This window comes from Lacerta agilis, chromosome 1, assembly GCF_009819535.1.
Source record: "Lacerta agilis isolate rLacAgi1 chromosome 1, rLacAgi1.pri, whole genome shotgun sequence".
Taxonomy (NCBI): domain Eukaryota; kingdom Metazoa; phylum Chordata; class Lepidosauria; order Squamata; family Lacertidae; genus Lacerta; species Lacerta agilis.
Window position 1 is genome coordinate 63,627,071 of NC_046312.1, and position 24,852 is coordinate 63,651,922.

The window sequence follows — 24,852 nt, forward strand, 5'->3', positions numbered from 1 at the left end:
ATCTCACCTGGTTGTTTTTTTTTTAAAAAAGTATTGTAATGTAATAACTTGCAAATGTATAAATATTGTTGCATACTGCCATCTAGTGGATAAAGTACATCTTTAAAAATGAGAAATCTCCATGGGACCTCCCCACAACCAACTGCATATAAATTACATGGTTTTGTTTATTACTGCTATTATTGCGTTTCTTCTCAAAAGAGCTCACTTCTCCTCTCCATTAATACCCTCACAACAATCCTGTGAGGTAGGTTAGGCTGAGAGACAATGACTGGCCCAAAGTCACCCAGTGGGCTTAATAGCCAAGTGGGGATTTGAACACTGATCTTCCACGTCCAAGTCTAGCACTCTAACCACTACTCCACACTGGCTCTCCAAAGAGGATTTGAATACAGTAGAGAGGATATATAAGACAGGAGGAACTGGAGCCTTTTCTTTTATATGTAGAACTGCACTGCATACCGTTGAGGTGGGTGTCGGGAGCAGGTCAGCAATAACTCACAAGGTGCCAGTGAAATCAACTTTATTCAAAGAAACGAAACAGCTCAGGCCTAGTGAGCACAGCAACTCTTCCCAGTAGGTCTTGCCCCAATGAAGCAGTTGCGAGGACTGAAGGTCCCTGCCTTCCTATAGCTCACTAAGTCTCCTCCTCCTCTAGGTCCTTCCTAAGCAACCTGAGACTTCTCCACCTTTTCTGTCTTTGTTCCACCCTCTTCATACCTCTTTGGGTTCTAAGAAACCAGCGGAGGAGGGGAGCTGGTTGCAGCAGGAGGGGGAGACTTCCTGGCTTCTTCAGTAGCCTGCCTGAGCTCTGCCTCTGATTCTGCTTCTGATTCTGGGCTGCTCTCTGGCACAGCCTCCTCTTGCTCACTAAACCCTGTTACCTCTTCAGCTTCAGGCACCTCCTCCTCCCAGTTTTCTCCCTCTGACCACTCCTTGTGGTCCCACCACCACTCCCTGGCTCTGAGCCTTCTTCCCTTGGGGGTTCCCCAGCGGGTGCCTCCCACTATTCTCTGCATCCAGCCAGTCCATGACACTGTCATGAATGGTGCAGTCAGAGATCTGAAACAAACAGGATGTTGGTGTCGATGTCAGCAGCACACATTCAGCTATCTGTTGAAAAATTGCAAACTTGAAACTTTGTATTTGAAATGTATATTAGTATTGGGGAAATGTACAAAATGCTAATTGAAGAATAAGTTGGAAATTTCCACTTTGGCAGTGTAGGATTAAAAAGGAAGAGGTCATTAGAAGCATGCATAATACAAATGAGTCCATTAGAATAAGGTGAGGCTAGACGTAAATAGCCCTCATGATGCCGGCAAATGTTTCTTCAGAGTCAGTCCTGTTATTACATCTTGCGTCTTTTCATCTTTCAGTGCCTTCAGAAGCTTATCTAGAAATAGGGATGGAACATGACACATGTTAGTCATCAACCACAAATGCAAATGTGAAGTCCTTTGAGAAAAGAATGTAAAATCCTAGCACACTACTCCTGATTAATACTGACCTTTGATGTACTCATATTAAAGTACAACCTTCATGGCCCAGTAGGGATTTGGACCTGGATCTCACGGATCATAGTCCAGCACTATGTGTAAATATATAAATGCATGGGAATATCATATATTGTATTTTTGCATGTGTGTATACACACACACACTTTTTATGTATCTCTGTTGTTCTTTTTTCTCTCCCCCTCACCTTTCCTTCTTTTTTTCTGCATCACTTTATTTATTTTAATTGAAATCACTTCAATAAAATATAAATATTACTATAAAGTAAATCGTCATTATCAGTGGACCCTGGACTTAATGATCTTACGGTCTCTCCTACCCTGAGATTTTGATGTGCATTATTTCACTTAAAGAAAGGCAAACAATCCAGCAGTGGTGGAGCTGGGTACATCGGCATCCTGTGAGCGCAAAATTTGCCCCCCCAATCTTTGAGCTACCTTCTCAAAGGTGGTTAAGGAGATGCCAGGCTTTGGGAAGGAGGCACCAGGCTCTGGCAGGGTCCTAGAGCCCACCCACTTACTTTCCAAAGCTGGGAAACTAGGCTTTGGGAAGAAAAATTTAAGGCGCTGTCAGAACCCTCACGCCTCCTTCCCAAAGCCCAGTGCCTTTCCTACTTGGCTTGGAGACAGCATCCCCTCAGCTCAGTGCCCAGCGTGTGCACCGCTCACACAGCCCTAAATCTGCCCTTGCATCCTGTGATCCCCACAATCACTGCCTCCACAGATAAATACACAGAATAACCTGTCCTATGCATGTTTATTGCTATATTCCATACAGCATGCACTCCTTGTTTATACAAGTATTGGCTCCATTCAAGAGATTTTATAATGCTTTTTTCTGTTCTACCTTATACCAGTATCCACTGAAAGTCATAATCTATCTTCATATTAATTAGTAGAGGACATTTGCTATCTCAAAGTCCTTAGAGTCCCTATTTCATTCATTTGTGTAAGAGCCTTTCACACATTTACCAGGCTGAGAAACTGTGTCTAAATGTTAAAGGATACCCATCAAATCTTGTAATAAGGATCAATGATATACTTCCAAAACTGGGGCAAAGTGTTTGACTGGCTTCATGCTATCCTTGCCTCAAATTCTCTCCATCTCTGAGATTCCAGTAAATGTATTTTTAAAAATGCGTTTTATATATCTTAGTACAGTACATCAATTATACAATTGTTATCATTTAATTAACACTCTTCAAATTCCATACACATCCCTCTGTGGGGTGTGTGTGTGTGTGTGTGTGTGTGTGTGTGTGTGTTATTTAGTCCTTATAAAGCTGCATTTCCTTAATTAACACCCCTCTTCTGCTTATTTTTAACTGCACTGCTCTCATATATCTAACCCATGGGTAGGCAAACTAAGGCCTGGAGGCTGGATCTGGCCCAATCGCCTTCTAAATCCAGTCCGCGGATAGTACAGAAATCAGCATGTTTTTACATGAGTAGAATGTGTCCTTTTAAAAAAATGCATCTCTGGGTTATTTGTGGGGCCTGCCTGGTTTTTTTACATGAGTAGAATGTGTGCTTTTATTTAAAATGCATCTCTGGCTTATTTATGGGGCATAGGAATTTCTTCACCCCCCCAATATTGTCCAGCCCCCCATGAGATCTGAGGGACAGTGGACCGGCCCCCTCCTGAAAAGGTTTGCTGACCCCTGATCTAACCCCACTTGGAAGTTTATCTGATTGTTATATTTCTTTGCCAAAGTATTCCCACTCTTCTTTTATATCCTACTCATCCTGATTTCTTATCTTTGCAAATAACATTGATAGCTCAGCGTATTCTGTTAACTTATTCTGCCATTCTACTTTTGTGGGACTATTTTTGTCTTTCCACCTTTGAGCATAAATTGTTCTGACCACTGTTATTGCATAAGTGGTCCCCCCACACTATATTTAGTAAGTACATCTCTGGTTTTTTGGGAAATGAGATCCTTAACATCTTCTTTAGTTCTGAGTATATCATCTCCCAATACTCTTTGGCTTTCTTGCAACTCCACCACATGTGTATAAATGTCCCTTCACATTTAGATCCCAGAAAATATCAAACAGGGCCAACACTTCCCCCACCCGCCAGATCAATTACAGGCCTTCTAGCCTTTAACAAAGTTAAAATAATAATAAACAAATACATTTTAATGGCCATTGGTAGAGGGACTCCACAAATGGAATGCACTCATTGTCTTTTCTTAACGTTCTATGTTATTTCTTAAAGGGAGACACAAACTGCTTTTTTTTAAAAAAATGGATTGCTTTCTTCTTCCTGCCCTCTTTTGTTCTGACTGAGTCCTTTCTCTCTCTCTTTTTTTTAAATAAAAACTGGGGCTAAATAAAGAAGAGGAAATAGGTGCTCCGCTTCTGACTGGGGGATGCTTCCAGATCATTTATTTGTCACCAAAGTGTTTCAAAATGGTTTGCAAAATAAAAATAGAAATAACAAGAAATATTAAAACTAAATATATATGTAAATAGTAGCAATGAAACAAGACTTAAAGTGCCCATCCATATCTATCTATCCACACACACACACACACACACACACACACACACACATGGGGCTGTTCCCTGTTCGCATCACTCACCAACCCCACCTCCATCCACACCCTTGACCAAAGCCACCCCTCCCTCCTGCTTTCCCCTTAGATCTCACTAAACCTCTACAGCTCACCTGGGCTGCTTGCTTGCCGCAGCAAACCACCCACATCTTAATGTTAAAGCCTTTAAAACTATTTCTTTTGCAAGACCTCCAGGTTGGTATCTGAAAATGGTTGTCAATATTTCTAGGGTTAGCCTATTGCTCATTTGCACAAATACCTGGAAGAGGTTCTAAAATATTTTCTCAGATTAGCAAACCGGACTTTTACAAAATGAAAACCAATTTTGGAAGTGCTACAATCTCTTGGCCAAAACACTCAGATGGTGCATTAGAAAGTTTGAATGTTTCTCAGGGCATTTAAATGTGTTATTAGAATAAAAACAAAAAATGTCAGGTTATTTAATTGCATCCATAGAAGGTGTCTGTGTAGAGAGTGTCTTGGTATATATTTCTATCAATGGGTCTTTCAAGTTCTGCTGTAGGTTGGACCAATTTGGAATATCTCTTTACTGATTTATTATAGAATGTTAAGGGTGTGTGTGGAATGGAGAAACTCTATTTGTCACTTAAAAGAAAAAACTACTTCAGATTAACAAGCTTAAGTACTCTTAGGAAAAGAACAAATAAGTAACTTTATCTAAGCTTGTGTGTGGGGTATCTAAGAAAGAAAAGGGTATATAATAGTTCAAAATCTGGATTGCAGGGGTAAGATGTCATGTTCAATGTCCCCAAATATTTCGTGTGTATTACATTTAAGACATTGAGCTGGATGGTTAGGGTACATGTCTCGATCATTATGGTACAAGACCAGGAGAGCCTTAGGGATATTTGGTGGGGTTGTACAAAGAGGCTTTGGGATCTCAGCCTTTGGATTACTCACATTGCTGTGGGTCTGAGCCATCCCCAGTGAGTGCCAGCAGCTCCAACTCCTTCAGGCGGATGCCAAGCTCACAGATCTCTCCATCTGGCTGTTGCTGCTGATGTGCCCCACTTCCACGCTGGGGTGTGCTGTCAGCAGCAGGACAGAAGAAGCGCAATGGCTCATAGGGGATGGGGGCCAGACCAGCTGGCCAGGGGGGTGGGCAGCAGCGCTCATTGGTGGGTGGGAGGAGTCCAAGCCCAGGTGGAGGTCTCTGAGGCCCAGCTGACCCTGTTTCCCCTCCTCGCAGTGGCACAAAGAGCTTCCTCCAAAGGCTGCAATCAGCAAGGGTGGTACTTTGTGTGGTTCTGTCATAGAGGGAGGGGAAGTATAGAGGGGGTGGTGGCCGAGGGGGTGGAGGAGGCTGTTGCTGGTGGCTCATGAGGCTCCTCCTGATGGCTCTGCATCTACTGCTGCCACCATGGAAACAGTGGAATCTGGAAGATTCATGGTTTTTTTTTAGTGTTCTAAATAGATTAATCATATGCAAGTTGTGCCTGTCACTTTAAGGAATCAGTAAGTAGACCTTAGAAGGAAATGGCTGCAGAGTTACAAAACTGGAACCTGGTTTTAATGAACTAGTAGAGAGGTTGGAATGGATAAATCTGTCAATTTCAGTTTCGCATTTCCATTTCCATAGCAGCTTGTGATTTTTTTTTAAGTACTCATGAAAAATTATCAGTATTTGAAGTGTGAACTATTTCTCTGAATATACCCAAGCTTGTATGCAATTTACACATTTTTGCACGGCAATTTTGCCTAATATAATGCATTTCGCATGCTATTTTTGCTGATATATGCATTTTTATGCACACCTTACAGTAGCATATATATTCTTGCACACATTACTTGGCTGGAGAACTGCACTGTAAAATTCGGAGGAGTGCAAATTTCACAGGATGGCTGTGTTTGGGTTCTCATATTGTTTCAAAAAGTGTGAATGAGGTGGATTTGCCTTGAAATGTGAACTGAATTGAATTCCTCCTCCATTCCTAACCAGGAATGCAGAACCTGTCTAGTACACAGAGAGAGAGAGCTATAAAAGGAATGGGCACAACATTTCATGAACAAAAAAACTGTATAATCTTTAAATCATAACAAAGCCAATTTACTGTGCTCTGCTAATTTATTTACTCTTTATTCTGCAGCAGGGGGTGGGTGCTATATCAGACTTTTCCCTTCTACAGTGGGAGTTATTTCCAAAATCTGCCTGCAGGACTTTGGGCTTGCTCAAACAGGTGCTTCAGGCTGGAAGGGGCTGGCTTCATGCTTCAATTTAGGTCTGGTACCTGACCAGTTTTATTAGTTCTGTTGGAAGCAGCAATTGCCATCTTGCACCCTTTCCATTTTTGTTGTTGCTGTAACCAGCTCATGGCAATTTTATGCTTTCAGAGTCTTCTAAAATGTATGCTTGCAAAGATATGCTGCTGTTTCCAAAATTCAACCTGGCTGTTGAAGGACAGAACTTTCAGAAACACCCCCTCCCCAGTAGTCAGTCAATCCCTCTAACCAGGGATCTCTGCAAATTTGTAGCTCTGTGAGCAGAATATGGATCGTCTAGCAACTCTCAGCCCCCTTAGCAAACTGCACCTTCCCAGGATTCATTGCAGGAAGCCATGGCTGTTTAATGTGGTATGATACTGCTTTAAATATATAGTGCAGCTAGGGCCTGATACTTGGGCGCTTTACAACCCAAAGGTTGGTGACATTACAGTGACTAACAGAGCAGCATTTGCTTTTCTCCACAATAGACACACCTGGTCATTTTGGTCCTCCTCATAATGTTTCGTGCTCTCTACAAGGCCTCTCTTAATGTCTCCATGACTAAGTTTGGGGCGGCTTTTACTTTATGTAGAGTTCAATTTTGACTTTCAATATTAATTGCTGAAAAGGCTGGAGTTGTGGTTGGAAACTGAAAAGCAATCTAGGCGAAGTTCTGTCTGTGACATCAACCTGCACATACCCAATTCAACTCATGGCGCTGTAGCTGGAAGGGGGCATGTGGCCAGATAGAAGCTATGGCTACAGTAGTCTCAGAAATGTCATGCCTTCTTTACCAATATAAAATGGCCTGTCTCCTCCCATTTCTTGGCAGGAAAGTATCAACAGTTGTGTACAGCACTGACAGTTCTATTACTTACAGTAAACAATAAACATACTGAGATATTTTATTAGACATGCCCCTCTTGCCCTCAAAGCAGGCATTCCCACATAAAAATGAGGAAACACTGGATGATAGCAATGAGTGAAAATACCTATACTTCTAAATATATATGGCTATAAAGAGGATTCTGGCCTCAAAACCTATTAATGTACAAGTTTCACGGGCACAAAAATAGTTTAAGAGCTAGTAGGTGGAAAAGCAAAACAATCCAAACAGTTTGCAGCATGCTTTTCTTTTATAACAACTTGGGATGTCCAGCTCTAGGATTTATGTTTCTCAAGATAAGTTTCTCCTTTCCCTAATACTCCCAAGAAATAAAGCCAAGCAAATTTCCTTATTTGGGGCAACTGGTTCCTTCAGTTTTATTCTATTTTCCAGGAGGTTATGAAAACTATTGCTGTCATTTCTTTTCTTTCCCCACTCTTCACTTGAGAGATTCTGGGGGTAAAGCTGGGCAGGTTAGCGGCTAGGTTATGTGATGGTGGGTGTTTGCAGGTTACAATAGTTTACTATTTTTACTTTGTTCTTACTAGTTGTGTAAAATGTTACTGGTCCTGGGCTATCATCAAGTGATACAAAACCATAAGAGGGGATGGAAGGAGCCTGAGATTAAGAAAACTGCTTGTCTGGTTGTGTGTGTGTGTGTGTGTGTGTGTGTGTGTGTGTTTTGGCAATTGCCTTACTGTTCTATTTTGTTAGCCACTTCGAGCCATTTGAATTTTGAACAAGAAGGTGGGATGCATGTATTCTTAAGAAAAATAGCCAAGTTACCCAATTATATTCTTACGTATCTAAAAACGCCAACTTTCAGCATCCTGGAACACTCTTGAATGGCCAAGAAAGAAACTGAGCACTCAGGGAGCAGAGAGTAGCTTTAGCTCTCATTTTAGTGGTCTCCACTAAAATGTTATGATACTAACACTTCTATCTGGATTTCAAACATTTCTTTTACACGGCAGTACCTGTTGAGTGATGGAACTGCAGCTTTCTTTATTGATATGGTGCCATTTGCACTAAATTTTAAATGGCAAGAAAGAACTGCAGACTGAGATACTGCCCCAAATTTCATTATAACCCCTATTCCAGTGATTTTTCCAAGTTTAACAGGGTTGCAAAAATATTTTTTCCCCTGGAAACAATAAAAGCAGAAAGAAATGCTGGACACCCACAAGGAACCACTAGAATACCAGAAATGGCTTTTACGTTATGTGAAAGATCACATAAAACTCCGACATGATCAGGTAATGAAACATCAAAATAATGTGCTGTCTGAATGCAGCCAGAAAGAGATGCACTGGCTAAAATTATTGGGGTGTGGGACTATGGATTCAAATTAATCCATAACTTTCCTCTCCATTGACCTGGGAATACTTTAAGAGTGGTGACAAAATCTGCTCACCACCCCATCCAACACTGTCAGGGATCCTACAGCAGGGTGCATCATGCTTCTGTATTCAAAACATGCAAATGTACACATCACTCCATCCAAGTATTCCTCGCCATAGACAAGGCCTGCTCCCATATACAAGTTACAGGTAGGTAGCCGTGTTGGTCTGCCATAGTCAAAACAAAATAAAAAATAAAATAATTCCTTCCAGTAGCACCTTAGAGACCAACTAAGTTTGTTCTTGGTATGAGCTTGCGTGTGCATGCACACTCAGGTATCTGAAGAAGTGTGCATGCACATGAAAGCTCATACCAAGAACAAACTTAGTTGGTCTCTAAGGTGCTACTGGAAGGAATTTTTTTATTTTTTATTTTGTTTTTTACCATATACAATCCACACACAACAACAATGGGCATTTTACCAATGTTGTGACTGCAAACAAAGCTTTTACTACAAAAAACAAAGTGCCTTTTGTGATATTGGATTATTCAGAATAGTGCTGCAGGTCTGATTTTTACCCAGCAGAGGGAATCAAACACCTATACTGTGGAAAATAAGTGTGTGTTTATTACACTTTTTTCCCTACAAAGACATGCATGATAGGGGCATGATATAATGTTGATATTGACCTCAAGCACTGGGGAGCTAATGATTGTATTATCATGCTGTGTTTTCCCAAGGAGATCTTGGGGGGAAAGCTATATATGAAACAGAGCAGCAACCTTTAAGCAGCAGACTAATAAACAAAAAAATCAGTTAGTTAATCCGTGGTGGCAAATTTTAATTAGTGGACCCATGGGTTAAATCATAATTGCTTTTGTTTTGAGGCTGTGGAGATAATTCTCTCTTTAGGTTTTTATATTGTTTAATTGACTAGTCAGGAGTGGTGATGGTGGAAGAGAAGCAATTTGAGCATAACCAGTAAAGGATACAGAAGCTGGTTTTTCTGTAGCTGGGAAGAAAGAGCAGCCTTTCTTAGGATACTCTAAGGATACTCTGGTAGTCATGAGGTCCTGGAAGCCAAATTCAGGTTGGAAGATAGGATGCTGAAAGCCAGGATCTGCTACTGGTCCCATGTGCAAGGCCAGCGAGAGTGGAGCAGCTTTTTAGTTTCAATGCGTGAGTAAGGCAATGGTGTCAGGAAGAGTGGTTCGGATTTGTTAGGCACTGGGGTGCATTCTGGCGCAAGCTGGACCTGTACAAAAGGGACAGGTTCCACTTGAACCAGGATGAAACCAGACTGTTGGCACATAAAATCAAAAAAGGTAACTGATCAGCTTTAAAGCTGATGGGTGTGGGGGAGCCGACAGGAGTTGAGGAGGCTCCAGTTCAGAATGAATCTCCCTCCTGGTGAAAATGTTTTGGGTTTCCTATTCCTTCCCATATAAACTGCAACAGGATTTTTCATCTTGTCTGCTGGGAGATGGACAAGCTCCCTACACAGGAACAACTTTCTCATATTCTGGACAGAGTTATATGAATGTTTGGCTCCAGTGTGTCACCAAGCCTGAGTTGGTGCAGGAGGACACAAACTTCAGGGGCAAGATTAGAGCAAGAGACCATGACCAGCCAGGGAGCTGTCCAGCATGAACCAGAGATTGGCAGAGGAACTGTTCAGTCAAATTCAAGCAGACAGAGCTAGCCCTGCACTGCTATGTTAGAAGCTTCCCTAGGAACTGAAGGTTTTGTAGGTTGCAATGGATTATCTCAAGGCCCTGATACAGACCACATGCTATGCTTTTGTCTCCTCCCAAATAGACCTGATGCAGGGAAACTGTTTTAACAATTGATCCCTCTCCCTAGGGAACTCCGGGAATTGCAATTCTGTGAGAGGAATAGGGATCACCTAACAACAACACCCTTTGCAAACTACAGGATTATTTTGAGGAAGCCATGGCTGTTTAAAGTGGTAAGAAAGCACTCTAATGTATAGTGCAGATGGAGTCTAACATTATGCTTTGGAACTTAGCCTCAACTGTGGCAAAGATCTTTTAGTGGAGGGATGGTAGCTCTGTAGGCGAACGTGTGCACCAAGCGCAGAAGGTTCCTGGCGCCTTCACTTCCAAAAAAAGATCAGGTACCAGAAAGACTTCTGCTGGAAAAAATGCTGCCAGTCAGAGTAGACAATACTGGGCAAGAAGAGCAAATAATGTGACTTGTACCATGACACAGACAGAGGAGAAAAACACACATACAATATGACATATTTTGTGTTTCTTTAATGGCTAAGCTTTCTTATGAAGGTTCCAAACAAGGTTCAATCGGCCAAGGTGACACCAGCAGAGGAACCCTTGAAAAAAAAGGGTATAGAGATGATAAGGCTGTCAATAGCTACTAATCCCCTCTATGTTCTCCCTCTACTATTGGACGCGGTATGCTTTTGGATTCCAGTTGCTAGGAAACCATGGGTGGGGAGAGTGCTTTTGCAGTCACTCATGTCCTACTTGTGGTCTCCTCATTGGTATCTGGTTGGCCACAGTGAGAATAGGATGCTAGGTTAGATGGACGATTGGCCTGATCCAGCAGGCTCTTCTTATGCTCTTAGAAGTTTAACTGCTGGGTTGTAAAAATGCCTGGGATATATGAGTGAGGTGCAGTCTGTCACTCACTCACTCACTCACTCACTCACTCACTCACTCACTCACTCCTGTGAGTTTGTTCACTAGAGGAACATTATTAGTTGCATGAGGTATGTGGCAAGTTACCTCTGTTCTTTTGGCATTTTATGCATTTTAAAACTGTTTTATTCTTACTCTTTCAGTAAACATTTAATAGTATCCTGAAGCCTCATGCATCACTCTCCGAATAATCTCACCTGCTTATGTTTATATCTCTGATCAATGTCTATAAAATATGTAGCTTCTATAACATTTTGGAGTTAATTAGAAATTAATGTGCAAAGGGCTCCATCGAACAGATTTGCACAGGAGCACATAAATCCTACTTGTATGAAGTGGAGTGTTTTTATTTTAAATGCCAGCAAGATAAATGAAGCCCTCATATATCACTCTGTTATGATGCAGTTTCTTGTCAGCTACCTCTGTTTTTAGCAGGCATCTAGCATAAAACATGTTTCTTTAATCACACACTGTAGAGTGGCGGTTCCTACCAACCTGAAATCAAAGGGTCCAATCAATGAGGTTGGAAATAAGCCTGTTAGATGTATTGCCATTGGGAAACAAATTGCTGCCTCCTTTTGTTGCAATATACCTGCTAGGTGATATTTTATCATCTGGGTTTTTACACTGGAGGCAATGTTCTGGTGTGACAACCCAGCAGGATGTGTGTGTTTGGGCAAAGCTTTTCAGCAGTTTCCATTTTAGCCATAGGTCCTAACTCTTTGTCAGAGGATATGTACATTTGAATCAGAACATCTGAAATGTTCATAGTCTGGGATCAGACGTATCATGTCAGACTTCATTAGGGGAGGGAAAGAGATTTCCACGGAAGAAAGACTCACAGCAAGGTTCAAGACCTTCATTCCTGGATGCTAAAGCAGAGGCAGATTTAGGGCAGAACAACCAATCCCACCACACTTTGCACCAAGCCAAGGGAGTGCCACAGGATGTTGCAACTATGAGCAGAATAGAATACAATACAAAGCGGGGGGCGGGGGGGGGGAAAGAGATTTTGGCCTCATACAGGATGCCACTAAAATCTGAAAGACCAAAGTCCGCCACGACTAAAGAACAAATTGCAAACAAAGAAAATCAGAAATTGCTCTATCTTTCAAATATTGGTTGTGTTTCCTTTTTCACACATCACAAAAACCCAAGGTGTAGGTACACCTGAGAAATAATACATTGTGGGCTGAAATGTGGGGAACCACAAATAACGATACTTCTGGAAAGGATAATTCCAGAGAAAGAATGAGCCTGCTCCAGTGTTTGATATTTTTCACACACATATATATCCCCTTCTTGGATAAAAATCAACATGGGCATTGCCAAAGAATATATTCTAGGTCCTTGGTGCTCACCTTGTTACAGCAAATGAGATTTTCTCCACTATGGCTCAGAATGACCAAGTACCAAGCAAGCATCAATAGCAGATGACATCGAACATGAGAGGTTTAGACTACAAGTGTGCCCATGCTCATGTGAACTTGTATTCTACATAGTTCAGCTCTGAGGATCTGCTTCATGCCCTCCATGGACATTTTAAACAAAGAACTGCTCGCACACACTAAAAAGAAGGTTCACTTTCATTATGAAGGGGCTTACAATGAATAATCCACACAGACATGTTGTTATGCCTTTTCTACAAGGAAAGATTGTAATGAACTTAATTGTGGTTTCCATGGAAAGAATCTCCCACAGAGCGGCACTAACATTGCAATAGCTTCATTGCTAGATATTTAGTGAGCTTCCTTTGAGCTGATTGTGTGGTTGTAAAATTACAGCCCTGGTGAGTCTAAACAATTAACTAATAAGCATTCAAAGAGACAATGTATCCATGTATGTGTATGAATTATTGTATTTTAATTTTGTGTTAGAAGCCACCCAGAGTGGCTGGGGAGGCCCAGCCAGATGGGCGGGGTATAAACAAATTATTATTATTATTAATTATTATTATTATTATTATTATTATTATTTGTGTGAGAGAGCATTTTGGGAAGTTAATGTTGTTTAGATGATATGGCAGGCATGTAAATCAAAGCTAGGAAATGCTGTTGCTAATAGTGTTAAGAGTCATTTTTTGAGATAATGATGGGCCATAGCATCTCCATGCCCCTTCCCTAGTTCTCTTCTCCACTGGTGGAATTTAGGCCACATCTGCACCCGTTGTTTAATATAGTACCATAGCACTTGAATCGCCAGGCTTTCCCTAAAGAAACCTGGGAACTGTAGTGTATTAAGGCTGCTGAGTTGTTCAAATATCTCCATTTCCCTCACAGAGCAACAATTCACTAGGAACAGGGATTGATTACTAAACTACTCTGGGAATTGTTCCTCTGTGAGGAAATGCCATCCTCAAAACAACTTACAGCACTCTTAACAAGATACACTGCCCAAAATTATTTTTTGATATAAGACTATTAAATTGATATAATCGTGCTTTAAAAAGATGATGTGTACATGGCCTTAAATGTAAAATGTAAAAGCCTTTAGGGCAAAGACTGGGCCACTCCTGTGTTATTCTGTAAAGTAAAGGTAAAGGGACCCCTAACCAGTAGGTCCAGTCGAGGATGACTCTGGGGTTGCGGTGCTCATCTCACTTTATTGACCAAGGGAGCTGGCGTACAGCTTCCGAGTCATGTGGCCAGCATGACTAAGCCACTTCTGGCGAACCAGAGCAGCACACGGAAACGCCATTTACCTTCCCGCCAGAGCGGTACCTATTTACCTGTATCTACTTGCACTTTGTGCTTTTGAACTGCTAGGTTGGCAGGAGCAGGGACCGAGCAAAGGGAACTCACCCCGTTGTGGGGATTCGAACCGCTGACCTTCTGATTGGCAAGCCCAAGGTTCTGTAAAGTAGAACATTGTTATTCTGTGAAGTAGAACAATGAAATGGTCCACCTGAAATTGAAAGCAAATGCTGTATATCTAAATGGATACAGGGCTGTGTGGGCCAGGAGTCAGCTTTGCCTGCTGAACAGCAGCCTGGAGCAGGAGACGGCGGAGTGACCACCTGCAGCTGATCAGCCTTCAAGGACACAGAGCAGAAGGCACTGATGAGAACCAGCTGGCTTCAGCCTGTCCAACAGCAGTCAGATACTAGTAACAACGCTTGTAGTTCCTGGTCCTACCTTGCTGCTTCCTGTTCATATTGACCCTTGACCCCCTGATCATCCCCCCTGATTCTCTGACCCCTGGACCATGTGACCACATGGGTTGCTGTTCACCTGACTCTAGGACTGGACCTGACTTCGGATGCTGACTCTGCCTCCAGGCAAGTACAGAGACTCTTCGGGTTGGCTGGCCTCGCCTCCCACTCCACTGAACTCTGCACATTGTTGCTCAGCAATGACACTTCGACAAATCCTCAGGCAATGCTATTAGTCAGGCCTGAAGGACAAGCCAAGTGGCAGGGTTGTGAAGCAAGTCAGGAAGGAAGGTCAACCAGAAGATACAGGAATAATTGGAGTTCGAGTACACCATATTGCTCAATGAAGGCTTAACAGAAAGAGGAAGCTCTCATAGTTCTCCTTACCCAATAGCCAGCCTGGATGGGTGGAATAAGTCTAGAGCCTACTATACTGCCTAGACTGATGTTGCAACTTTGTTTGAGCCCCAGGGTCTCTTGTCCAAACACAACAGCAGATGGATTATTTCATTACTCCATTATCTTTTTGGTTCACGTGATCTATTTTTATTTGTGGTTTATTAACTCTTCAAAGGACTATAGACATTGATGCTGCTGTATAAATATGATTCCTCATCATTGTTAGTATGGCTCCAACCCTATCAGGGTGTAACCTGCTTCTTAAGGTGACCATTTAGGCCCCAGGGAAAAATGCCACACATCCTGTTTTTTAAGAACCACTCATTGAAGCATTTTTAACCTTAAAGTGTTTTGATGGTTTTTGCTATTTGAACGGATGTTTGCTATTTTAGTTTGGTGCATTATTTTCTATTTTTATTGTGCTTGCTTCTTAGTATATCTTACTACTACTACTTTACTAGTAGCGTATCTTACTACTTTGTTAACCACCATGAGATATAAATGTATATTGAATATGTAGGATACAATGTTAATATATGCAGATGTTTGTGGACCTCTGCTGTTCCCACAGTCCAGATTGAGGGTGCACTAATAGCCCAGGTGAGAGTAATTTGTTACAAAGTATGTGTCTGAACACAGCATATCTCTCATAGTCATCACATTCTCCTCCCCTCACTGCGATCTCCTACCTTGTGTAGTTACTTATACTTTTGGGTTGCTGCACCTTTGATTGTCTATAGCTCTGTGAGTCATATACCATAATGGTGCATGTGAAGTGCTGTGTTGCAACATATTAGGCAGTTTTTGGATTTGTGTTTATATCATTTTCAGTGGTGCTGGACTACTCTGGAACAAGGAAGCTGAGGGCTGATGCCCTTGTGTGTTAGATTTATTATTGTAACAGAACAATGTGAAACAGTGCAGTTGAGACTGTTTACAAAGTCTCCAAGCACAATGCCGGTGAACTTAAAATCAGCAGTGAGGAACTAATTAAAATTATACTGGTTAAAAGGAAAGCTAATTAAAAGCAGTTTAAAGAGATGGATCTTTAATTGAAATGTAGAATTAGCTAGAGAGTCTAGTGCACAAATAGGAATTTCAAAGATGAGATGAGTGGAAATGATTCCAAAAATGATCACAAAAAACTCTAGTTATATATCTTTTTTTTTTTAAAAAAAATAAAAATTCAAGTGATTCACAGTAATTGGTAGTAGTCAGGATTAAAATATGCCAACCTACAGGGAGTCTCTGAAACCAAACTTGGAGCTTTGCAGCAGTCTGACAAGGTGTGCGTTTAAGGGACCCTTGGACATATTATGTTTCTAGACCGCTTTGAGTCTTTGAAAACAGCAGAGCCCTTCTCATAAGATATAGGAGGAATCTCTGCTGTGTGGTTGCTAGAAAAGGCATGCTAATGCTGGCCCACTAATGCTGGCCTTCATAGGGTTGCCATACGTACGGAATTTCCCGGACATAGCCAGGATTCAGCCGTCAAAAACATTGTCTGGGTGGAATCGCTACAAATGTCCAGGAAAATCTGGACATATGGCAACCTATGTCAACAGAGCAGATTTTGAGCAGCCCCAGCAAAAATCTAATAACACCTTCCAGTATCTGGGCCACAGTGTCATAACTTAGAGATAATTTTTGAAGTCAATAACTGAATAACCATTTTCTTGATTGCAAAAGAGGAACTGCAAAGATCTCAACTGAGATTGTTGCTCTGATGCTACACCACTCATATAAGTCGATATCGCTCATTGAGCAGTTTGTTTTGCAAGGGAGGGACCACATTGCAGTTGCAGCGTGCATGGTTTGTGTGCAAAAGGCCCCAACTTCAGTCTCCAGCATCTCCTGCCTAAAACCTTAGAGAGTTGCTGCCAGTTAGTATAGTCTGGAGATGGGCAGAAGGTAGGTCTGGATCTATTGGCAAATCTTTAGATTTCGATTTGATCAGTGATGGTGTCCTATTTCAAAATGGTTAACTATAGAGCCTCCTGCTGATATGAATAAAACTGTGCTAACCGGGAGTAGAATTTACTTGGAAGGACAGTTCTGCTACCGAAGACATATCCCTGGGTTCAGAATTCTTTAATTCTACATGTATGTTGTTTGGATCATGCTCTGGCTGGTGGATGTTGATCTTAGTAAAAAGATCTTAGTAAAAAGCAAAGTAGAGATGGGATGCCTGAAAACTGCCCAGTACTGTGCTAGGTGGACCAGTGATATGACTCAAAGTAAGGCAGCTTCCTATATTCCTTTATGGAACAAAGCGATCATTGCCAAGCTTGGTAAAACAGTTAATTCTATCCCTACACATGTCTCTCCCCCTCCCCCGATATTTTTATTTATTTATTGAAAAATGGGCTCATGTGTTAAAACAGAAAGCCACTTTTCCAAACACTCCATTATTCTCTGTAGTTCAAATCTGAGATTGGTTTCTAAGGCAGGGTCACTTGCTTCAAATGCCATAGCTTCACATTGTCCAATGGGTTATTAAAAAGGCAGCAGCGTGCATTTCTTCAGAAATGCTGTAAGGATTAAATACCACAGTCATAAATATAAAAAGTCATCTGAAATTCTTGGGCTTCTGGAGGTCCAGAGTCACAAATTGCAATGAGTTTATCTCGCTTGCTTGGACCCACACCTGGAAAACTGGGGAACCAATTCAGACTGAATGACAAGTTTGCCATCACACACACACACACACACACACACACACACACACACACACACGGAGTGTGTAATCTCAAAAACACATTTCCCCTAAACCCAGTAAGTAAAACAAAACAATATAGGGATAATAGAGAACAATTTATCTCCCTGCTCAGCCAGTGTCCCAGAGTCTACCATGATTCTTAGGAGTGAGCAGCTCCAGCAATCCAAGTGGTAGCTCAGAAAAACTGGATGCTCTTGCTCTCCAAGCAGTAGGTTAGTCATTCGGGAATGTGTTTTACAGCACAGTCCAGGGCTGCAAACTGAATCTCTAAAACCACTGCAGTGCCAGGATTTGAGTTAGCCTGCCGCTGTTGTCTTCTCTGTTGGTAGTGTGCCCAGCTTCTTCTGCTGGCTCTTAAGAAACTGATTGCAGCTTGCTAAGTCTTCTGTGAAAAGTGACCCACTTCTCACCAATGATTCTATTAGCCTTCTTTGACAGCCACATAGAATCCCCATGTACAGGGGGAGCATGTCTCTAACTACTTGCTGGTGCCGATGGGTGTTGTAGCACAGCAACATTGTGAGGGCCAGAGGTTCCCCATACCTTCCTACTTGGCAGGGGGTTGGACTGGATGGCCCTTGTGGTCTCTTCCAACTCTGTGATTCTATGATTCTATGACCTGCCCTATCTGCTCTACTTGTGAACAGAATGGGCTTGCTGGGTGTCGTGGAGCCACTACACTAGCATCCTGGCAAGCAGGTTGCTGTTGCTTGCTGGAGGGGGGGGAGGTGGGGAAGGTGCAAACATACTGATGGTGTCCATCTAGTGTGCTGCTGGTGTGTTTGCATTGCGCCAGCCTGACTGCTGCCTCCCCTTCTCAGTGAACAACACTTATCTACCTCCTGGGAAGCTAGCAGTGAGTCTCTGCCCCATCTAGTGAGACACTTCTGTTTGTGAATGCCCAGAAGCAGTGCTTTTTTTCTAGAAAAATAGGTGCTGATACTCACCATGATGTTGTTACAGTAAGTGTCACACTTACTGTATCCCCTGAGTATCCCCTGAAAAAAAAGCACTGCCGAGAAGCATTGGCTTGCAGCTATTGGATGAGATGAACTTTTGGTCTGATCCAACAAGGCTGTTGTTGTTGTTGTTGTTGCTGTTGTGGTTGTTGTTGTTGTGTCGTTTAGTCGTGTACGACTCTTTGTGACCCCATGGACCAGAGCATGTCAGGCACTCCTGTCTTCCACTGCCTCCTGCAGTTTGGCCAGACTCCTGTTGGTAGCTTCGAGAACACTGTCCAACCATCTCATCCTCTGTTGCTCCCTTCTCCTTGTGCCCTCCATCATTCCCAACATCAGGGTCTTTTCCAGGGAGTCTTCTCTTCTCATGAGGTGGCCAAAATATTGGAGCCTCAGCTTCAGGATCTGTCTGGACTTTAAATGTTTAACTTATTGCACAATACGTTTTAAATTTTGGGGGGCATACTGTATACTGCTGCGACAGAACTCCCAATGATCATATTGCATAGGGTGATGGCATCAAGGAGAGGAAGCATCTCTTTTTCATAGCCAAGGTATTTTTACCTGGATCTGGTGGGAGCTACCTTTGTGAATTCTCATTCATCAAATGGAGGATGAAGGCTCCAACCTTGAAAAATTAATTAAGCTGGCTTGATAAGCCCTATGAAACTCAAGTTGACTTTATTGCTTGTTTGTGCATTTTCCTAGCATACCTCAATTAGATGTTAATGGAAAGGTATCACACAGCTCTGAAATATGTCTGCACAATTTGCTTTATAGGTGTTTAAACAGCACCTGGGGTCAAAGATTCCAAGGCCTTATAGATATCAGAGGACAGTTGTTCCAGTACTCTTCATTATATGTAGGGCCCTAACCTCATCAGATGCTGAGCAGTATAAATATATATATCAGAGAGTTTACTGTTCATATTGACTTTACTATTGGCGTGTGCGCTTTGTACCCATGGTTAACTACAGCTGCTTTAAATTCAGTTTGCAGGACATTAGGTAGTAGTAGCTTAAAAGGATGAATTAACTCTGTTTATGTGAGAGTTGTTTGAATGCTTCCTTCAATGCATTTGCTGTGGAACATGAGAAACATGAAATTATGTTTGAAAAAGAATGCAGTTACTGAAAAGATGCTCAGCTACATATGTACAGGGGCCATGCCCTTACATAGAGCAATAAAGACTCATGGAATCTTTATGCTTTAAAAACCAAATAAGGTTCACTGTGTAATTTATTCATTCCCTACCTTATTTATTTATTTAAGTCTCCAACAGGAGCAAATATAGGGATGCTCGTCCAGCACCTCACCTCCTGACTTTCCATCATCTGGCTAAGACAGTTTTGTTTAAGTGTGACATAAACTGGCAGGACCATGGGGAGGAGGAAGAGGATCCTGGTGAGGGGTATAGTCGGGACTGGGACACACCAGAGCAAGCTGGGGATGAGGACTCACATGGTGATGGAGGATGACAAGGGGATGGAGGTCAGGGGACAGGAACCGGAGCAGCAGGATCCATCACCAGAGCCAGAGAGGTCTCCACAAACATGGTGGGCTCTGAGGCTTAGGGAGCAGCAGGAGTGGCACTCTAGGAGACTGAGGCAGGCAAGGGCCCACAGCCCAGCTCCCTTGCTGGCCAGGTGGGGCTCTCTAGCTCTAGGAAGAGGGGTGTGATTCCTCAGCTGGAGTAGGCTCAGAACAGGTGAGGGTCACATGTCTCATCAAGCCCAGATGCTGCAGTCTGCTCAACTGCCCATGTTGCTAGACCTTGGCTTGAATGCTCCCAGAATTCTATGGGACTTTGCGTTGGGTTTGACTCTGGACTGTGTTTCCTGATCTTTGGACTGACTCTGGACTGGGGACTTGACATACTGACTTGCTGCCAGGTAGGCCAAGGATTCAGGGCAAAGTGTTTAGGGAAGTTTTAAATGTTTGATGTTTTATTGTGTTTTTAATATCCTGTTGGAAGTTGCCCAGAGATCTCCTGTTTTAAGATCACCAGGGGGAGGGGGCAGTGCTCTTGGTCATTCTACCACCCTCAGTAGTTTGGGGTAGTGGCAGCGGCCCAGGAGAGGGTCCCTAAGTTGTGGGATTTCCTTCCCACAGGGTTTTATCTGCACCTCCATTAAACTGCTTTTAGGGAATAGTGAAATCACACCTCTTTAGTCTGGCATTTGACACACTGAGGTGTGTGTTTTCAAGATCCACCCTATTTCTGTGGCTGTAATTTGTTTGTTATGTATGGCCAGAGATGCTGTATTTCAGTGCAATGTATTTTGGACTTCTTGTGTTCCTGGGGTTTGCATGCTTCAGACCATAAGGACTTTCATTTCATTTCAGAGTGTGGACTTTCATTTTCCACCCTACTTAGGTAGCAATAAAGGACAGTTGTGTTTGAGAGAACTGCTTCCTACTGATGTGTTTTTCTGCTACCCAAACACAATAGTTTTAACTGTATTTAATACTGCATTTTACATTGTTGTAACTTGCCTTAAGACGTACTGGTGAAGGGCAGATCATAAATATACTACCACCACTATAAAATATAAATATTTCTTACCTTTAGTTGGATTGTGCCCTAAATTTCCATAACAGTTATATGAAATATTAACAACTTGCTACAACAACCTGATCTACTCTTTCATATTGATCAAGTTTGACGTTCTTTATCCACTTGGGTGGAGGCAGAAAATACCATTAACTTTTAATTAATGTAATTTTTAATACAGCAAGAACCTTTTTACTTCCATGAGCATGGACCCAAGAAATACTAAATCTTCTGAGCCTCATCTAGGATCACTTTGCTATTTCCCAAGATCATTCTTCACATTTCCAGGACCACAAACAAGTGTACAAACCACACAAATGTCAAGCCCTGGTGACACAGCTGCAGCCAAGCACAGCACCAATCCATATCTGCCAACTCTACGGCTTTCCCTGGTTTGATTTATAAGAAGTGGATAATGTGTAAATCTTACAATCTTGGTTCCAAATAAAGGGCACTTGGGCTGGAAACAGGATTGGATCAATGATATTTACTAAATGGAGTGGGGGGCTTTTCTACACCCATTTGTGAAACTCCCTCCCTCCAAAAACATAGTATAAGTAGGCCCAACATATGGAATATTACGCTTAAATTGGCTGGATGGTGAGCAAACCAGTGGCCTTAACAGAAACCATGACCATATATTTTAGCCATGCCTTATAGTACTGGAAAATGTAGAGCCTCCTTGATATTCCCCACCTTTCCACTGAGATGCTTCAATTTAACTGCCTGAAAGACTTATAGACCATGTTCATAGTATATCAAAATTTTAACTGCATCCTCTACAGCTTCATCTTTAGTTTCCATGACCTCATTACCTCCAAAAGCTAACCTTAATGGCTAGCTGGTTGCAGCCACATTGCTGGCAAGCTTTTCAGTAGATGGATAGATATTTCAAAATTGTTTTGTTGTTGCTTGTTTTGGCTTCATTCCACCCTGTGCATCCTGCAGAATAAGTACCATGGATCCCTTGTGGAGAAAGTGGTGGGACCAGAAAAAAGTGGGTTCCTACTTTGGGTTTATACTTGTGCTATAATAAGACAAAATAAATGGCAAGGCTGTTGCTTAAACTGTAAGGATGAAAACAACACAGGAAGCCATTTGTTTCGTTTAGGGGAGGGGAACCTGTGGCCTTCCAGTTGTGCTAGCTGGGGTTGATGGGAACTGGGAGTCCACTGGTGTCGCCACCCCTGCTTTAGCTCCTTTGATTAAATAACTTGTGTGTGTGGTCTTAAAGGAATTTCTAGCCGTAATAAGGCAGGTTTCTTGGCCCTTGTATGAGTCTACCATCTCAAACATACTTCGGTAAAATATTGAAGGTTATTTACATCTAGGGATATGTCACATAGTTGTTGTTCAGTATGTGTGCTTCTGGTTCTTGTATAGAAATGCCAAACACCATTAGGTATTGAGGAAAGAAGGGGTAGATGTGGCAGCTGAATTTATCTGACCACTTTGTGCAGGAATTGGGGGGACATTGTCTAAACCAAACCATGGGCACGGCAACAGTTTATTTGAGTTGTATGTAAAACGATTTTGTATGTCACTTCACATAAGGCATACGTTTTGTAGTGGAACACAAAGTGCTTGTGGCATATTATTTTCATGAGTTCTCCTCCTATGCGTGTTCAGTATGGATATAAAATGGTCTCCATCAGGCACAGAATGCAGAGATGAATTGGCCCTAGCTTCTTCACACACCACAAAACAGTAGAAGTATTCCTTTATATGACTGGATGAGTAAGGATTGAATTCATCCAATGTCCATAAGGCCAGAATCTCCAAAACATTTTAGTCAACCACTGTTGCCTTCCCTCAGACCTCTTCACATGTTCAGTCAATACATGAGGGAAGTGTGTGGAATCATGCCCATTGCCCATGCGCCACATCCCCTTATGTTCAGTCCTAGATGCTTGTAATTTTATGCCTGATTTGGAACCCTGAAAAAGGTGGGGTCCCTGCTTCCACACATAGTTGTATGCATGCCTTCCATTGACTGTGTATAAATTTTGTGCAGGGAAAACTAGTTGTGACTAACATGGAACAGCAGGAGTAGAGACTCTCAAGTGTTCATTTGTGCAAGCAAGCCCTGCACACCACCAGTTCAAGACCCACCATCGGCTGAAATCACAAAGGGTAGGAGTGAAATGTTTGCAGGTTGCCACTAAACAAAAGTGAGAGGACACCTCTCATTGTAGGGAAGCTAAAAAGTGATAAATTCAAATGAAATGAAATATGTTGATGTATTTGCAGATTTTGTGTGACTCACTAAATCCTTGTCATAGGCACCTGAAGCAAGCAAACAAGCAGGCAATATATATGCTAGATAGCAGATCCGGGCTATTCTATGCAACTTTGAAACTTCTCTGGCATTATAATTTGTTATGGGTATTTAAGAAACTGGCTGCCTAGTTGGATTTGTATATATTCTGTTATTAACAAATTGATATATGAATGCACTAATGATAGTGCAGCAGACTACCTAGTGTCTGAGGGGGGGAAAGTCACTAGGGTTGCTGTGTCACACCTTGTTGGGTTTGGAGAATTACAATCATTTGGAGCAATGGCAGTATATTGCCAAGTTTATTGTTATGGCAGAAAACAATAAAACATGCCATGTCTTTGGCACACTTTGAGATTCAGTGATGAATTATTTTTTTATTATTGTTTTCTAAAATCTGGGCGTTTAAAATAAATGCCTGTCCCAGTGATCAGAGAACAGCCTCAAGTTTTGTGCTCTCTCCTAATCAGTCTTGTAAGGAGCTGGGGAAATGATTGGGGAACCTTGTTGTAAATACATGTAAATATGCACTGGGTAAATGTCTGCTTTCATTTGCACCAATATAAATTTGAGCTGTTGCGAATTGGGGAGTTGCACTAAGTTAAGTAATATTACAAACTGATCTCATCATGATGAATTGACCCAAAACATGTATATTAATTTACACACCTGATTGGCTATGGTTGTCCTAATATGAGGAAATCTCTGCTAATAGAGGGGATGCATACATTCCCTGCTTCCACAATTTCCCTGTTTTGAATTAATACTTGATCCTCGTGATTTGTAACCTCTTTTTATATTAAGACACTTCCCGCACTGAGAACATTTGAAAAGCATCATAATGTAACAAACCAAGGGCTTCACAAACAGATGCTACATATCATAAAGGAAATGGAATGCATCTGGAAAATGGAGTAGCAAAAATAAACACATGATTTTAGCAGATTGGGTATTTCTAATTAGCCCTGGATAGTTCATTTTCATGGATAAGTAGCTATCTGTGTAATTAAATGTGTAAAGCTTTCCCCGATGGCGTCAGTGGCTGTCCTTCTACTTTCTTGCCAGCAGATGTCGCTCTTGAACACCACATAGGGTCGCACTGCATCGTCTTCAGTCTGATTTAGAAATGTCCGTCAAACGGCTGCTCTTTTTCTAAACCGTCCGTCTAATTAAATGAAACTCTGTTGTGTGCTGTATGGAGCCATGAAGTCCTACAAACAGAAACCAAGAAAAAAGTGGCGTAGATACGAAAGCACACAAATGCCAAGAGTGCTTCAGTATATTTTATTTTTTTTAAATGGTAAGTGACATGCCGTTACAAAACGGTGGGCAAATGGAAAGGAAATTAAGTTTGACAGCCTTCTAACAAAGGAAAAGCTCCTAATAAGCTTCAACAAGACTTTTATGACAATTTTTGGATATTGAATTCTTAAAGTATTGTGTTATTAATCAGTGGCTTCAGTTGCCTGGTGGCTATGAATGACTGCCTAATTATATATTACTTTAAATATGTCATTTCAAGCAATGCCAGTTTTGTAAATAAATAAATAAAATGTAATGTGCCCCCTCCACCCTAATCCACCCCT

At 41.8% G+C, this 24,852-nt stretch overlaps 1 protein-coding gene across 1 annotated transcript; it reads right to left on the reverse strand.

The window, feature by feature from the left end:
• Positions 1 to 1,136: 1,136 nt before the first annotated feature.
• Positions 1,137 to 5,452, reverse strand: C1H11orf91 (chromosome 1 C11orf91 homolog). Its single transcript, XM_033173378.1, has 2 exons — positions 4,999 to 5,452; positions 1,137 to 1,396 (listed from the first exon to the last, which is right to left on the reverse strand). The coding sequence occupies exons 1-2, from the start codon at positions 5,417 to 5,419 to the stop codon at positions 1,311 to 1,313; spliced, it is 507 nt and encodes a 168-aa protein (XP_033029269.1). The 5' UTR covers positions 5,420 to 5,452; the 3' UTR covers positions 1,137 to 1,310.
• Positions 5,453 to 24,852: the final 19,400 nt, after the last annotated feature.

Bases quoted from the DNA above. Each gene is read 5' to 3' on its own strand.
- C1H11orf91 (XM_033173378.1), bottom strand. From the start codon at position 5,419: ATGAGCCACCAGCAACAGCCTCCTCCACCCCCTCGGCCACCACCCCCT. The intron at 1,397-4,998 runs GTGAGTAATCCA...CCCTATTTCTAG, and splicing joins TGGCTCAGACCCACAGCAAT to ATAAGCTTCTGAAGGCACTG.